Source organism: Bombina bombina, chromosome 7, assembly GCF_027579735.1.
Source record: "Bombina bombina isolate aBomBom1 chromosome 7, aBomBom1.pri, whole genome shotgun sequence".
In the NCBI taxonomy this organism is placed as follows: domain Eukaryota; kingdom Metazoa; phylum Chordata; class Amphibia; order Anura; family Bombinatoridae; genus Bombina; species Bombina bombina.
This window is the reverse complement of record NC_069505.1, coordinates 456,725,418-456,740,899: the sequence shown is the minus strand read 5'-3', so window position 1 is coordinate 456,740,899 and position 15,482 is coordinate 456,725,418. Positions and strand designations below refer to the sequence as shown.

Genomic DNA, 15,482 nt, shown 5'->3' with positions numbered 1-15,482 from the left:
TGGGGTTTCCCTAGACACTGGGTGCTTTGGCCTGCAATCTCCCTGCAGCGACATAATGTCAACCTCACAATCATCTCCTGGCCAGCCTGTCACTTCGGGTAAAATCTTTTCAGTGGGTCTTGCAGGTGTGAGGAGGTTATAGAGCTCAGACTGGAAAGCCTGGCAGTGGTGTTCCACTAGTTGTGTCATGTTGCACTCCCACATGTCTATGGCACCCATATCTAGCGGTAGCTCTCGGCTTGGGAAATATTAACCCTTTGTTGAGGAAATAGTTCGTCTGTGAGCTAGAGAAAAGTGTTCCTTTTTGTAGTAGAACAAACGATATTCTCCTGCACAGCGTATCAATAGATCGGGACAGCACATACGGCTGTTATTCCTGACTTATCAGGACTCAGGGAGGAGCCAGGTCTGTTGCTAAGCCTCCACTGCGTTCCTCATCTATTCCGGTCTGCTTGGCTGGAATTCAAAATTAAAATACACACATAAATCCGTTCTTCAAATAGTAATCAGCAGGACAATTATAATTTTAGGCTTGGATTATATGCTTGAGAAGCGATAGGCAACGGATCTATCAGCTCCCAAGTTCAGCCAAAGTTAAAAGCAGCCATCTTGGTCGGTGTTCGGACCCGCCCCCCCGCTATTTTTTCAATGACTGCATTAAAGGGACATGAAACCCCAGTTTTTTCTTTTGTGATTCAGATAGAACGTGCGATTTTAAACAACTTTCTAATTTACTTCTATTATCTAATTTGCTTTGTTCTTTTGATACCATTTGCTGAAAAGCATATATAGCTAGCTGCTGATTGGTGGCTGCACATAGATGTCTTGTGTGATTGGCTCAATCATGTGCATTGCTATTTCTTCAACAAAGAATATCTAAATAATGAAGCAAATTAGATAATAGAATAAATTGGAATGTTGTTTAAAATTGTATTTTCTATCTGAAACAGGAAAGAAAATGTTTGGGTTTAGTGTCACTTTAAGGGAGACGTCCCTGTAGAGATACCAGTGTGAGTAGATATGTGTATTCGTTGGATTGTATTATTCCATTTTTATCATTTTAAAATAGTAAATTATTAGAAGGGTTTCCAGTTTGTCATATTTTTTCAGATTAGCCAGTGCTTGCATAGCGCTGCCTCTCACTTATATTCATTTACTATGGTGGTTTATTCTGGAGGGGATACACAGACGAGCAGCAGGGACTTAATATCCGTTGGCACACTTATTCTTTCTTAACATTAGATGTAAATGTCCGTTACAACAAAATATTTAACTATTACTTTATTTTTAGCTATTGCTGTAGTGTATACACCCCTCTCTCTTGTTTAGATTGTGGGTACCTATTACTCAGTGTCACTCACCTCACTGAAAGATCACAACGAGGCTGTGTGTGACCATCAAGAAGACGACTGAGAAGAACCAAACCTCAGAGACCAACGAGTGAGTTGAGGACAATTAGTCTTGTCATTGCTCTTATCTGCTGCTGTGTATGACGTCTGGTGCTGAGCGGCCTTTATACAACACACACACACAGTACAACCCTAGGGGGAGTAAGCACACTGACTATATGGTCTATTCATGGTCACTGGCCGATCTCTGGGTTTGTTCATGGACTTTATACAACACACACAGCACAGCCCCAGGGGGAGTAAGCACACTGACTATATGGTCTATTCATGGTCACTGGCTGAGCTCTGGGCTTGTTCATGGCCTTTATCTAGCGCACACACACACACAGCACAACCCCAGAGGGAGAGTGAGCACACTGACCATATGGTCTGTTCATGGTCACTGGCCGAGCTCTGGGTTTGTTCATGGCCTTTATCTAGCGCACACACACAGCACAACCCCAGAGGGAGTGAGCACACTGACCGTATGGTCTGTTCATGGTCACTGGCCGAGCTCTGGGTTTGTTCATGGCCTTTATCTAGTGCACACACAGCACAACCCCAGAGGGAGTGAGCACACTGACCGTATGGTCTGTTCATGGTCACTGGCCGAGCTCTGGGTTTGTTCATGGCCTTTATCTAGTGCACACACAGCACAACCCCAGAGGGAGTGAGCACACTGACCATATGGTCTATTCATGGTCACTGGCCGATCTCTGGGTTTATTCATGGCCTTTATACAACACACATAGCACAGCCCCAGGGGGAGTGAGCACACTGACTATAGGGTATGTTCATCGTCACTGGCCGAGCTCTGGGTTTGTTAATGGCCTTTATCTAGCACACACACAGCACAACCCCAGAGGGAGTGAGAACACTGACTATATGGTCTATTCATGGTCACTGGCCGATCTCTGGGTTTATTCATGGCCTTTATACAACACACACAGCACAGCCCCAGGGGGAGTGAGCACACTGACTATAGGGTATATTCATCGTCTCTGGCCGAGCTCTGGGTTTATTCATGGCCTTTATACAACACACACAGCACAGCCCCAGGGGGAGTGAGCACACTGACTATATGGTCTATTCATGGTCACTGGCCGAGCTCTAGGTTTGTTCATGGCCTTTATCTAGCACACACACACAGCACAACCCCAGAGGGAGTGAGCACACTGACCATATGGTCTATTCATGGTCACTGGCCAAGCTCTGGGTTTATTCATGGTCATTGTCACAGTCTGTTTGCTTTTACAATTTATAAGTTTTAAATTTTGTTTTTTGATGGTTTTAATTTTTTTATTTTTAAGGAACAAATGGAGTTTGATGAAGTTGCTGTTTATTTCACGGAGGAGGAGTGGGGCTGTTTAACTAAAGAACAAAAAGAGCTTTATAAGGATGTGATGATGGAGAATTACCAGACCCTCAGGTCTCTAGGTAATAATTTATATAACTCTACAGGGAATGGGACAAAGACGCATATAAGTGACACATAATCTAGTGTTATACACATATAAATGACACATAATCTAGTGTTAAACAGCTGTAAAATCTGTGTGTTATTACAGATATTTGTTACATAATAAAATCATACATGAGATATACAACCCTGTGTACCTTCCCTTGTACTGCTCCTGCTCTTTGCACCTTCCCTTGTACTGCTCCTGCCCTGTGTACCTTCCCTTGTACTGCTCCTGCCCTGTGCACCTTCCCTTATACTGATCCTGTCCTGTGTACCTTCCCTTGTACTGATCCTGCCCTGTGTACCTTCCCTTGTACTGATCCTGCCCTGTGTACCTTTCCTTGTGCTGCTCCTGCCCTGTGTACCTTCCCTTGTGCTGCTCCTGCCCTGTGTACCTTCCCTTGTGCTGCTCCTGCCCTGTGTACCTTCCCTTGTGCTGCTCCTGCCCTGTGTACCTTCCCTTGTGCTGCTCCTGCCCTGTGTACCTTCCCTTGTGCTGCTCCTGCCCTGTGTACCTTCCCTTGTGCTGCTCCTGCCCTGTGTACCTTCCCTTGTGCTGCTCCTGCCCTGTGTACCTTCCCTTGTGCTGCCCCTGCCCTGTGTACCTTCCCTTGTGCTGCTCCTGCCCTGTGTACCTTCCCTTGTGCTGCTCCTGCCCTGCGTACCTTCCCTTGTGCTGCTCCTGCCCTGCGTACCTTCCCTTGTGCTGCTCCTGCCCTGCGTACCTTCCCTTGTGCTGCTCCTGCCCTGCGTACCTTCCCTTGTGCTGCTCCTGCCCTGCGTACCTTCCCTTGTGCTGCTCCTGCCCTGCGTACCTTCCCTTGTGCTGCTCCTGCCCTGCGTACCTTCCCTTGTGCTGCTCCTGCCCTGCGTACCTTCCCTTGTGCTGCTCCTGCCCTGCGTACCTTCCCTTGTGCTGCTCCTGCCCTGCGTACCTTCCCTTGTGCTGCTCCTGCCCTGCGTACCTTCCCTTGTGCTGCTCCTGCCCTGCGTACCTTCCCTTGTGCTGCTCCTGCCCTGCGTACCTTCCCTTGTGCTGCTCCTGCCCTGCGTACCTTCCCTTGTGCTGCTCCTGCCCTGCGTACCTTCCCTTGTGCTGCTCCTGCCCTGCGTACCTTCCCTTGTGCTGCTCCTGCCCTGCGTACCTTCCCTTGTGCTGCTCCTGCCCTGCGTACCTTCCCTTGTGCTGCTCCTGCCCTGCGTACCTTCCCTTGTGCTGCTCCTGCCCTGTGTACCCTTCCCTTGTATTGCTTCTGTATAGTGCAGATGCGGGGGCAGATGACCCTTATTTACAATGCAGGGTCTCATGTCACTGTAAGCTGCAAGTGATAATCATAGAGACCTGCACCTATGTCATTGAGAAAACTTTACTTGTTACACAGATTGTGATTTATGTCCCTACAGGATATGTCCCTGAGAGACCTTTACTTGTTACACTGATTGTGATTTATGTCCCTACAGAATATGTCCCTGAGAGACCTTTACTTGTTGCACAGATTGTGATTTATGTCCCTACAGAATATGTCCCTGAGAGACCTTTACTTGTTACACAGATTGTGATTTATGTCCCTGAGAGACCTTTACTTGTTACACAGATTGTGATTTATGTCCCTACAGGATATGTCCCTGAGACCTTTACTTGTTACACAGATTGTGATTTTTGTCCCTACAGGATATGTCCCTGAGAGACCTTTACTTGTTACACAGATTGTGATTTATGTCCCTACAAGATATGTCCCTGAGACCTTTACTTGTTACACTGATTGTGATTTATGTCTACAGGCTATGTCCCTGAGAGACCTTTACTTGTTACACTGATTGTGATTTATGTCCCTACAGGCTATGTCCCTGAGAGACCTTTACTTGTTACACAGATTGTGATTTATGTCCCTGAGAGACCTTTACTTGTTACACAGATTGTGATTTATGTCCCTGAGAGACCTTTACTTGTTGCACAGATTGTGATTTATGTCCCTACAGAATATGTCCCTGAGAGACCTTTACTTGTTACACTGATTGTGATTTATGTCCCTACAGAATATGTCCCTGAGAGACCTTTACTTGTTGCACAGATTGTGATTTATGTCCCTACAGAATATGTCCCTGAGAGACCTTTACTTGTTACACAGATTGTGATTTATGTCCCTGAGAGACCTTTACTTGTTACACAGATTGTGATTTATGTCCCTACAGGATATGTCCCTGAGACCTTTACTTGTTACACAGATTGTGATTTTTGTCCCTACAGGATATGTCCCTGAGAGACCTTTACTTGTTACACAGATTGTGATTTATGTCCCTACAAGATATGTCCCTGAGACCTTTACTTGTTACACTGATTGTGATTTATGTCTACAGGCTATGTCCCTGAGAGACCTTTACTTGTTACACTGATTGTGATTTATGTCCCTACAGGCTATGTCCCTGAGAGACCTTTACTTGTTACACAGATTGTGATTTATGTCCCTGAGAGACCTTTACTTGTTACACAGATTGTGATTTATGTCCCTGAGAGACCTTTACTTGTTGCACAGATTGTGATTTATGTCCCTACAGAATATGTCCCTGAGAGACCTTTACTTGTTACACAGATTGTGATTTATGTCCCTACAGGATATGTCCCTGAGACCTTTACTTGTTACACAGATTGTGATTTTTTTCCCTACAGGATATGTCCCTGAGAGACCTTTACTTGTTACACTGATTGTGATTTATGTCCCTACAAGATATGTCCCTGAGAGACCTTTACTTGTTACACTGATTGTGATTTATGTCTACAGGCTATGTCCCTGAGAGACCTTTACTTGTTACACTGATTGTGATTTATGTCCCTACAGGATATGTCCCTGAAAGACCTTTACTTGTTGCACAGATTGTGATTTATGTCCCTACAGGATATGTCCCTAAAAGACCTTTACTTGTTACACAGATTGTGATTTATGTCCCTACAGGATATGTCCCTGAGAGACCTTTACTTGTTACACAGACTGTGATTTATGTCCCTGAGAGACCTTTACTTGTTACACAGATTGTGATTTATGTCCCTACAGGATATGTCCCTGAGAAACCTTTACTTGTTACACAGATTGTGATTTATGTCCCTACAGGATATGTCCCTGAGAGACCTTTACTTGTTACACAGACTGTGATTTATGTCCCTACAGGATATGTCCCTGAGAGACCTTTACTTGTTACACAGACTGTGATTTATGTCCCTACAGGATATGTCCCTGAGAAACCTTTACTTGTTACACAGATTGTGATTTATGTCCCTACAGGATATTCCCTGAGAGGCCTTTACTTGTTACACAGATTGTGATTTATGTCCCTACAGGATATGTCCCTGAGAGACCTTTACTTGTTACACAGATTGTGATTTATGTCCCTGAGAGACCTTTACTTGTTACACAGATTGTGATTTATGTCCCTACAGGATATGTCCCTGAGAGACATTTACTTGTTAAGCAGATTGTGATTTATGTCCCTACAGGATATGTCCCTGAGAAACCTTTACTTGTTACACAGATTGAGCTTAAAGAGGGGCTGTACGTGAGCAGTTTTTCTATTACCAAAGGTGAGTAATACATTCCAATGTGACAGTTTACCATAAAGTAACTTGTTTAGTAAACTGATCTGCTGAGGACCATATATCCTGTCTCACCCTAATAGCACTCACCAACAAAGAGTTGTTCCCTTTTTACTGAGGACCATATATCTTGTCTCATCCTAATAGCACTCATCAACAAAGAGTTGTTCCCTTTTACTGAGGACCATATATCTTGTCTCACCCTAATAGCACTCACCAACAAAGAGTTGTTCCCTTTTACTGAGGATCATATATCCTGTCTCACCCTAATAGCACTCACCAACAAAGAGTTGTTCCCTTTTACTGAGGATCATATATCCTGTCTCACTCTAATAGCACTCACCAACAAAGAGTTGTTCCCTTTTACTGAGGACCATATATCTTTTCTCAACCTAATAGCACTCACCAACAAAGAGTTGTTCCCTTTTTACTGAGGACCATATATCTTGTCTCACCCTAATAGCACTCACCAACAAAGAGTTGTTCCCTTTTACTGAGGACCATATTTCTTTCATGTAATTAGCAAGAGTCCATGAGCTAGTGACGTATGGGATATACATTCCTTCTAGGAGGGGCAAAGTTTCCCAAACCTCAAAATGCCTATAAATACACCCCTCACCACACCCACAATTCAGTTTTACAAACTTTGCCTCCCGTGGAGGTGGTGAAGTAAGTTTGTGCTAGATTCTTCGTTGATATGCGCTTCACAGCAGGCTGGAGCCCGGTTTTCCTCTCAGAGTGCAGTGAATGTCAGAGGGATATGAAAAGAGTATTACCTATTTGAATACCATGGTCTCCTTCTACGGGATCTATTTCATAGGTTCTCTGTTATCGGTCGTAGAGATTCATCTCTTACCTCCCTTTTCAGATCGACGATATACTCTTATATACCATTACCTCTACTGATTCTCGTTTCAGTACTGGTTTGGCTATCTACTATATGTAGATGAGTGTCCTGGGGTAAGTAAATCTTATTTTTTGTGACACTCTAAGCTATGGTTGGGCACTTTATATGTAAAGTTCTAAATATATGTCTTTAAACTTATATTTGCCATGATTCAGGATAATCAGTATTCCTTTATAATTCAGACTGTCAGTTTCATTATTTGGGATAATGCATTTTAATTCAATTTATTTTTTCATTACCTTGAAAATTCTCAATTGGCCATTTTCCCTGCGTGCTGTTAGGCTCGCGGGGGCAGAAAATGTTGCTTTTTATTGCGTAATTCTTGGCGCGGACTTTTTTGGTGCAAAAATTTTTGTCATTTCCGGCGCTGTAGTTGACGCCGGAAGTTGTATTCTGTAAACGTCATTTTTTGACGCATGTGTATTCAGACATTTTTTTCCCGCCAAAAAATATGGGCGTCGGTTTCGGCGTCAGAGGATGTGGCGTCATACTTGGCGCCAAAGAATATGGGCGTTGTATTTAGCGCCAATAATGTGGGCGTCATTTTTGGCGCCAAAAAAATGTGGTTATTTAAATTTCACTTTTATTGCTTCTGGTTTTTAGAAGCTTATTATTTTGCATTTCTTTTCCCATTCCTGAAACTGTCATTTAAGGAATTTGATAATTTTGCTTTAAATATTGTTTTTTTCTATTACATATTGCAAGATTTCACTGTTCCTGTTTCAAAATCGTTCTAAGGGATTCCTTTTGACTGAAGTTCAGTCCTACCAAAGCTAAGTTCATTTATTTTAAAACTGTTATGAATGTTTTTTTCTTTAGCTATGGTTTGTAATAAGTTATCATGATAAACTTTTACATGCAGAATCCGTTAGTATTTATGCTTTATATATTTGCTATTCTTTTTACATCTTATGTACAAGAATTACGTAGAAGATTTATAAGAATATTTTTCTGATTCTATTTTAAAGGCTTTGTCTGACATTGTGTCTTCTAATAAAAATTTTTAGGTCTTTTTCAAACTTCTTTTTTAATTATTGCAGTTTCAAATGACCAACTACATAATGATTTATCCTTCTCTGATAATGTTTTTTCTCATTTCAGAATTTTCTTCATCAGATATTGACACTATCAAATCCACTTTTTTATTTTTAAAGTACATTTGTTCTTTGTTGAAAAGGTGTTGATTATTTTGGATATTAAGGTAATTAGTTCTTTCAAGACTAACTAATATTTTATTTCTGCTTATTTATTCTTCTGTATTTTCAGAGGTTTTTTTTCCAGTTCCTCATACTAGGGAATGGAATAGGCTGGGAATTTTCTTTTATTCCTTCTTTAAAGGTTTTAAATTATATTCTTTGCCAGCAGTTCATTTCAATTTTGATGGTTCTCCAATTTAATGGGGCTATCTCTACTCCTGCTAATTATGCTATTGTTTCTATAGCAAAATAGTATTTATTTTTCCTTTAGATGGTTGTATCCTATTTAAGGAAAATTATTTTTCAGGTTTTTTTCTTGGACCTGTGTTTTATTTGAATGATGTTGCAATTGCTTCATTTCTTCTGTTTACTTTAAAATCAAGTATCAGATTATGTTTTTATTTAGCATTGTTAAGGGACAAAGTCTACTGCTCATTTGAGGTTAGACTGGGTGCTGTTGCATTTGTCTTGTTGTCTTGCATTTGTTGATGCAAGTCTGGTGTGTTGACTGGTCTTTTAACTGGATTAACATGCTAATAATTTAATTTGTATCTTCATTTTATTGAATATTTTCACAAATGAGGTTTTAATCTATGTCTTTAGCTGTTTTTAGCTAGAAGAATTTTGTGATTTCTAAAAAATCCTTATTTCTTTTTTTCCAAGATAATCAATTATTTGGTTCATTTTGGATTCAATTCTTAACTGTTACTCTGGGCTTCAAGATTGAGTTCTAAGACTAAAACTTTAAGCTTATTTTAGTTGTTCTTACTAAGGAACAAAATTCTAATTCTTATCCAAGTAACATGTTTTTATTTGGAAGTTTTTTTTGGTTCTATTCGGTCCAAATTTCTTAGATTTTGGTACAGAATAAAATTTATAGTTAAACCGTCTATGAGAAGTCTTTTTCTCTCTATTATATTCCAGCTATTCCAGTAAGGCTAACATTTTCCTGTATATTTTGGGTAATGTTGAAGTACGGCTGATCACCTGTTGGGGCTCAAGCGCTGCTCAGATCTGGAATCTTCTGGGGTATTTATTCCAGTTCCATTTTTAGGAACTGGGTTTTGGGGTTTTATTTCAAAACTATTCATTGTTCAAAAGATAGAAAATCTTTTTGTTATATAAATGTACCTTCTTTTAGATTGGTATTTATATGGTCTATTCTGCCTTTTTTTGGTCAGTGATAGCATTATTTGTTTCATTAGATACAATAGATGCATATCTTCATTTTCTGTTTTCATTCAGATTATTTTCTGAGGCTGCGGAATCTCATATGATTCAACTTTGTTTTTTCAGGACATGGTTAGAGGATATTTTTATCAAAAGCTCCCGATTCCTCACACAAGGGTCACCTTTTTTAGGTTTCCAGATAGTTTGTTTCACTGTCTTTGTCTCTAACAGACAAGTGATAATTTTATTGGGTTCCGTCTGTCGGTACCTTCAGTCTCTATTATTTCCTTCAGTTGCTATATATGCATGGAAGTTTTAGGTCTTATGACTTCAGCATTGGATTCAATTCCCTTTGCTCATTTTCATAGAAAACCTTTTCAGTTTTTTATGCTGAATAATGGTGCAGGGATTCTAGGATTTCACTTTTTAAATCTTCAAAATACTAATGTTTATCTATCTTTGATTTGGTGGTTAAGATCACCATCATTTAGTTCTACAGGTCTCTTTGATTCTTTCAACCTGGACCATGATCTCTATAGATGTGAGTCTTTTAGGTTGGGAGGCTGTCTGAGGTTCTCTGTCAGCACAAGGGGTTTGGAAATCTCAGGAGGCGAGATTACCATTTGATATTTTGGAACTCCGTGCATTCCCAGAGTTCATCAGTTGGTTTCTTTTGAAGAAGAGACGTTTATTGTTTTTTCCAGACATTAACAAAAGTATCTTGGTTATTTGCTTGGGCTATATCCAGCTCCTATCTAAATTCTGGGGTCCTTTTCCCAGGTATAGATGTTTGGGAAGCGGATTATCTCTGTTAATCAAGCTTTACATCCGGCAGAATGGTCTTTACCCAGATATGTTTTTCAATTTTTCAGATGTGAGGGCTTCCAGAAATAGATCTGTTGGCCTCTCGTCTTAACAAGGAACTTCCCAGGGGCCTATTTCAGGTCCGGGGATCCTCAGGCGGAAATAGCGTATGCATTGACACTTCCTTGGAATTATCATTCTGTCTATATCTTCCGCCTCTATTTCTTCCAAAATTCTAATGAAGCGTTCGGTTATACTGCTGGTGCTTCCAGCATGGCCTCACAGGTTTTGGTATGCGGAACTCATTCGGATGGCCAGTTGCCAACCTTGGACATTTCCGTTAAGGCCAGACCTTCTATCTCAAGGCCCATTTTTCCATCAAGATCTCAAATCATTTAATTTGAAGGTATGGAGATTGAACGTTTGATTCTTAGTCATAGAGGTTTCTCTGACTCAGTGATTAATACTATGTTACAGGTTTGTAAATCTGTCTCTAGAAAGATTTATTATCGAGTTTGGAAGACTTACATTTCTTGGTGTTCTTCTCATAAATTCTTTTGGCATTCTTTTAGAATTCCTAGAATTTTACAATTTTTCAGGTTGGTTTAGATAAGGTTTCGTCTGCAAGTTCTTTGAAAGGACAAATCTCTACTCTTTCTGTTCTTTTTCACAGAAAGATTGCTATTCATTCTGATATTCATTGTTTTGTACAGGCTTTGGTTTGTATCAAGCCTGTCATTAAGTCAATATCTCCTCCTTGGAGTCTCAATTTGGTACTGAGGGCTTTACAGGCTCCTCTGTTTGAACCTTTGCGTTCTCTGGACATTAAATTACTTTCTTGGAAAGTATTGTTCCTTTTGGTTATCTCTTCTGCTAGAAGAATTTCTGAGTTTTCTGCTCTTTCTTGTGGATCTCCTTTTCTGATTTTTCATCAGGATAAGGCAGTGTTCCTTCCTGTTATTCATTATTTTGTTCAGGCTTTGGTTCTTATCAAACCTGTCGTTAAGCCAATTTCTCCTCCTTGGAGTTTTATTTTGGTTCTAAAGGCTTTACAGGCTCTTCTATTTGAACATATGTTTTCTCTAGACATTATTTACTTTCATGGAAAGTATTGTTCTTTTTAGACATCTCTTCAGCTAGAACAATTTTTAATTATCTGTTCTTTCTTGTGAGTCTCCTTTTTCTGATTTTTTCATCAGGATAAGGTGGTTTTTGCTATCCTCATTTCAATTCTTACCTAAAGTTGTGATTTCTATAAACATTAGGGAGGAATTATTGTCTTTTCCTAAGACTTCGTTGGTAAGATTCTTACATTCTTTGGATATGGTAAGAGTTTTGAAATCTTATGTTAAAGCTATTCAGATTTCAGATAGTCTTCTAGTCTATTTGTTATCTTTTCTGGTGTTAGGAAGGTCAAAAGGCTTCTGCCATTTATTTGGCATCTTGCTTAAACTTTTGATTCATCATGTTTATTTGGAGTCGGGTGGATTCCCGCCTCGGAGGATTATGGCTCATTCTACTAGGTAAGTTTCTACTTCCTGGGCTTTTTAAGAATGAAGCTTCTGTTGATCAGATTTGCAAAGCAATGACTTGGTCTTCTTTGCATACTTTTACTATGTTCTACCATTTTTATGTTTTCTCTTCTTTAGAAGCAGTTTTGGTAGAACGGTACTTCAGGCAGCTGTTTCAGTTTGATTCTTCTGCTTATATTTTCAGTTTTTTTCATTATAAAAATTGAAACTTTGTTTGATTTGGGTAGTGGATTAATTTTTCAGCAGAATTGGCTGTCTTTATTTTATCCCTCCCTCTCTAGTGACTCTTGCGTGGAAGTTCCACATCTTGGGTATTTATTATCCCATACGTCACTAGCTCATGGATTCTTGCTAATTACATGAAAGAAAACATAATTTATGTAAGAACTTACCTGTTAAATTAATTTCTTTCATATTAGCAAGAGTCCATGAGGCCCACCCTTTTTGTGGTGGTTATGATTTTTTTGTATAAAGCACAATTATTCCAATTCCTTATTTGATGCTTTCGCTCTTTTCTTATCACCCCACTTCTTGGCTATTCGTTAAACTGAATTGTGGGTGTGGTGAGGGGTGTATTTATAGGCATTTTGAGGTTTGGGAAACTTTGCCCCTCTGGTAGGAATGTATATCTCATACGTCACTAGCTCATGGACTCTTGCTAATATGAAAGAAATGAATTTATCAGGTAAGTTCTTACATAAATTATGTTATTTTATCTCACCCTAATAGCACTCACCAACAAAGAGTTGTTCCCTTTTATTGAGGACCATATATTTTATCTCACCCTAATAGCACTCACCAACAAAGAGTTGTTCCCTTTTACTGAGGACCATATATCTTGTCTCACCCTAATAGCACTCACCAACAAAGAGTTGTACCCTTTTACTGAGGACCATATATCTTGTCTCACCCTAATAGCACTCGCCAACAAAGAGTTGTTCCCTTTTATTGAGGAAGGTCAGAACTCCAAAGCCTTTCCTGATACCTGATGTTATTCTTTCTCTTGCAAGGTGTATCCAGTCCACGGATTCATCCTTTACTTGTGGGATATTCTCATTCCCTACAGGAAGTGGCAAAGAGAACACACAGCAGAGCTGCCCATATAGCTCCCCCTCTAGCTCCACCCCCCAGTCATTCTCTTTGCCGGCTCTAAGCACTAGGGTCTCTCTACGGGAGGGTAAAGTGAATGTGGTGTTAGAATTGTAGTTTTTATTATCTTCAATCAAACGTTTGTTATTTTAAATGGTACCGGTTTGTACTATTTACTCTCTAGCAGAAAAGTGATGAAGATTTCTGCTGAGAGGAAAATGATTTTAGCATGTTGTAACTAAAATCCACTGCTGTTCCCACACAGGACTGAGGAGTACCAGAAAACTTCAGTTGGGGGGAACGGTTTGAAGGGTAATCTGCATTGAGGTATGTTCAGTCATTTATTTCTAGACAAGACTGAGATAATGCTAGAAGAGACTGACAATATCCCCATGAGGGGAGGGTAAGCTATGTTCACAGACTTAGTAAGGAATTGAATGCTTACATAACAGGGCTAATTATGCTGGTTGACACTGATTCAGGGCAATCAATTGTTTATTTAAGAAAAATATCGTTTGTAGACACTTTGAAAGTCCTTTTGGGGTTCTTTCTGGGGTTATTACCCACATGGCTGTTTTTTTATTTACTTAAGAGTGATTTACTAGGCCTCACAGCTCTGGAGTAGAGTGGGAGGGGCCTAATTTTGCGCCTCAGATGCGCAGTTAGAATTGCAGAGAAGTTCATGCTGCTTCACATGGAGGGTCCTGCTGCTGTTTGAGGGCCTTATATAAGCTATATTACCCCAAATCTGATCCCTAAGGGCAGGTAGGGCCACAGCAAGGCTGTGGCAAGGTGCTGTACTATTTTTAACCGGGTGTTGGCTTTAGGCTGCTCCGGTTTGGGCATTAAGGGGTTAATCGTTTTGCAACTTGTGGTGCAATCCTATTAAGGCTTTAGGTACATACTGTGAAAATTTCAAGAGAATTGCTGAATTTTTCACTGTTTTGTAAAATTGTGTGCTCTTTTTATCTCTTAAAGGCACAGTAATGTTTTTTTCAAATTGTGTTTTTTATTTGATTAAAGTGATTTCTATATTACTAGTCTGTTAAACATGTCTGACACTAAGGAAAATCCTTGTTCAATGTGTTAAGAAGCCATGGTGGAACCCCCTCTCAGAATGTGTCCCACTTGTACTGATATGTCTATACACTTTAAAGATCATATTGTTGCACTTAAGAATGTGGCCCAAGATGATTCTCAGACTGAAGGTAACGAGGGTAGCCCATCTGCCTCTCCCCAAGTGTCACAACCTGTTACGCCCGCGCAAGTGACGCCTAGTACCTCTAGTGCGTCTAACTCTTTTACATTACAAGACTTAGCGGCAGTCATGGATAATTCTCTTACAGCTTTCTTATCTAAACTGCCAGTGTTATCTGCAAAGCGTGATAGCTCCGTTTTAAGAACAGATTATGAGCATTCTGACGCTTTGGTAGCCGTATCCGATATACCCTCACAACACTCTGAAGTGGGAGCGAGGGATTTGATGTCTGAGGGAGAAGTCTCTGATTCAGGAAGGGTTCCTCCTCAGACAGATTCAGATACATTGGCTTTTAAATTTAAACTAGAACACTTCCGCGTTTTGCTTAGGGAGGTATTAGCTACTCTGGATGACTGAGACCCTTTGGTGATCCCAGAGAAATTGTGTAAAATGGACAAGTACCTAGAGGTCCCTGTTTACACGGATAAGTTTCCGGTCCCTAAGAGGATTGCGGATATCGTTACCAGGGAGTGGGATAGACCAGGTGTTCCCTTTTCTCCCCCTCCTGTTTTTAAGAAAATGTTCCCCATACCTGACCCTGTGCGGGACTCGTGGCAGACGGTCCCTAAGGTGGAGGGGGCTGTTTCTACACTTGCTAAACGCACAACCATACCAATTGAAGACAGTTGTGCTTTTAAAGACCCTATGGATAAGAAGTTAGAGGGTTTACTTAAGAAAATTTTTGTTCAACAAGGTTTTCTTCTCCAACCTATTGCCTGCATTATTCCTGTAACTACTGCAACTGCTTTCTGGTTTGAGGCGCTGGAAGACTTGCTCCAGACGGAGACCTCATATGAGGAAATTATGGATAGAATTAAGGCTCTAAAGCTACCTAATTCTTTTATCACTGACGCCGCTTTCCAAATAGCTAAGTTAGCGGCGAAAAATTCAGGTTTCGCCATTTTGGCGCGCAGGGCGCTATGGCTAAAGTCCTGGTCGGCCGATGTGTCATCTAAATCTAAGCATTTGAACATTCCTTTCAAAGGAAAGACCCTCTTCGGGCCTGAATTGAAAGAAATTATTTCAGATATCACCGGGGGAAAAGGCCATGCTCTCCCTCAGGACAAGCCCTTTAAGACAAATACCAAAG

At 40.5% G+C, this 15,482-nt stretch overlaps 1 protein-coding gene across 2 annotated transcripts in view; it reads left to right on the top strand.

Annotated features, from left to right (window-relative positions):
* Window positions 1–15,482, top strand: part of LOC128666713 (gastrula zinc finger protein XlCGF17.1-like) — a 159,816-nt gene that overhangs the window by 59,744 nt on the left and 84,590 nt on the right. Inside the window, exons 2-4 of one of the 2 annotated variants that reach the window (XM_053721456.1) lie at window positions 1,330–1,440; window positions 2,699–2,825; window positions 6,341–6,424. In XM_053721456.1, the coding sequence (XP_053577431.1) occupies window positions 2,705–2,825; window positions 6,341–6,424 (205 nt within the window). In that variant the 5' untranslated portion in view covers window positions 1,330–1,440; window positions 2,699–2,704. The remainder of the gene's footprint in view (window positions 1–1,329; window positions 1,441–2,698; window positions 2,826–6,340; window positions 6,425–15,482) is intronic. The other variant, XM_053721455.1, reaches the window with a different exon arrangement.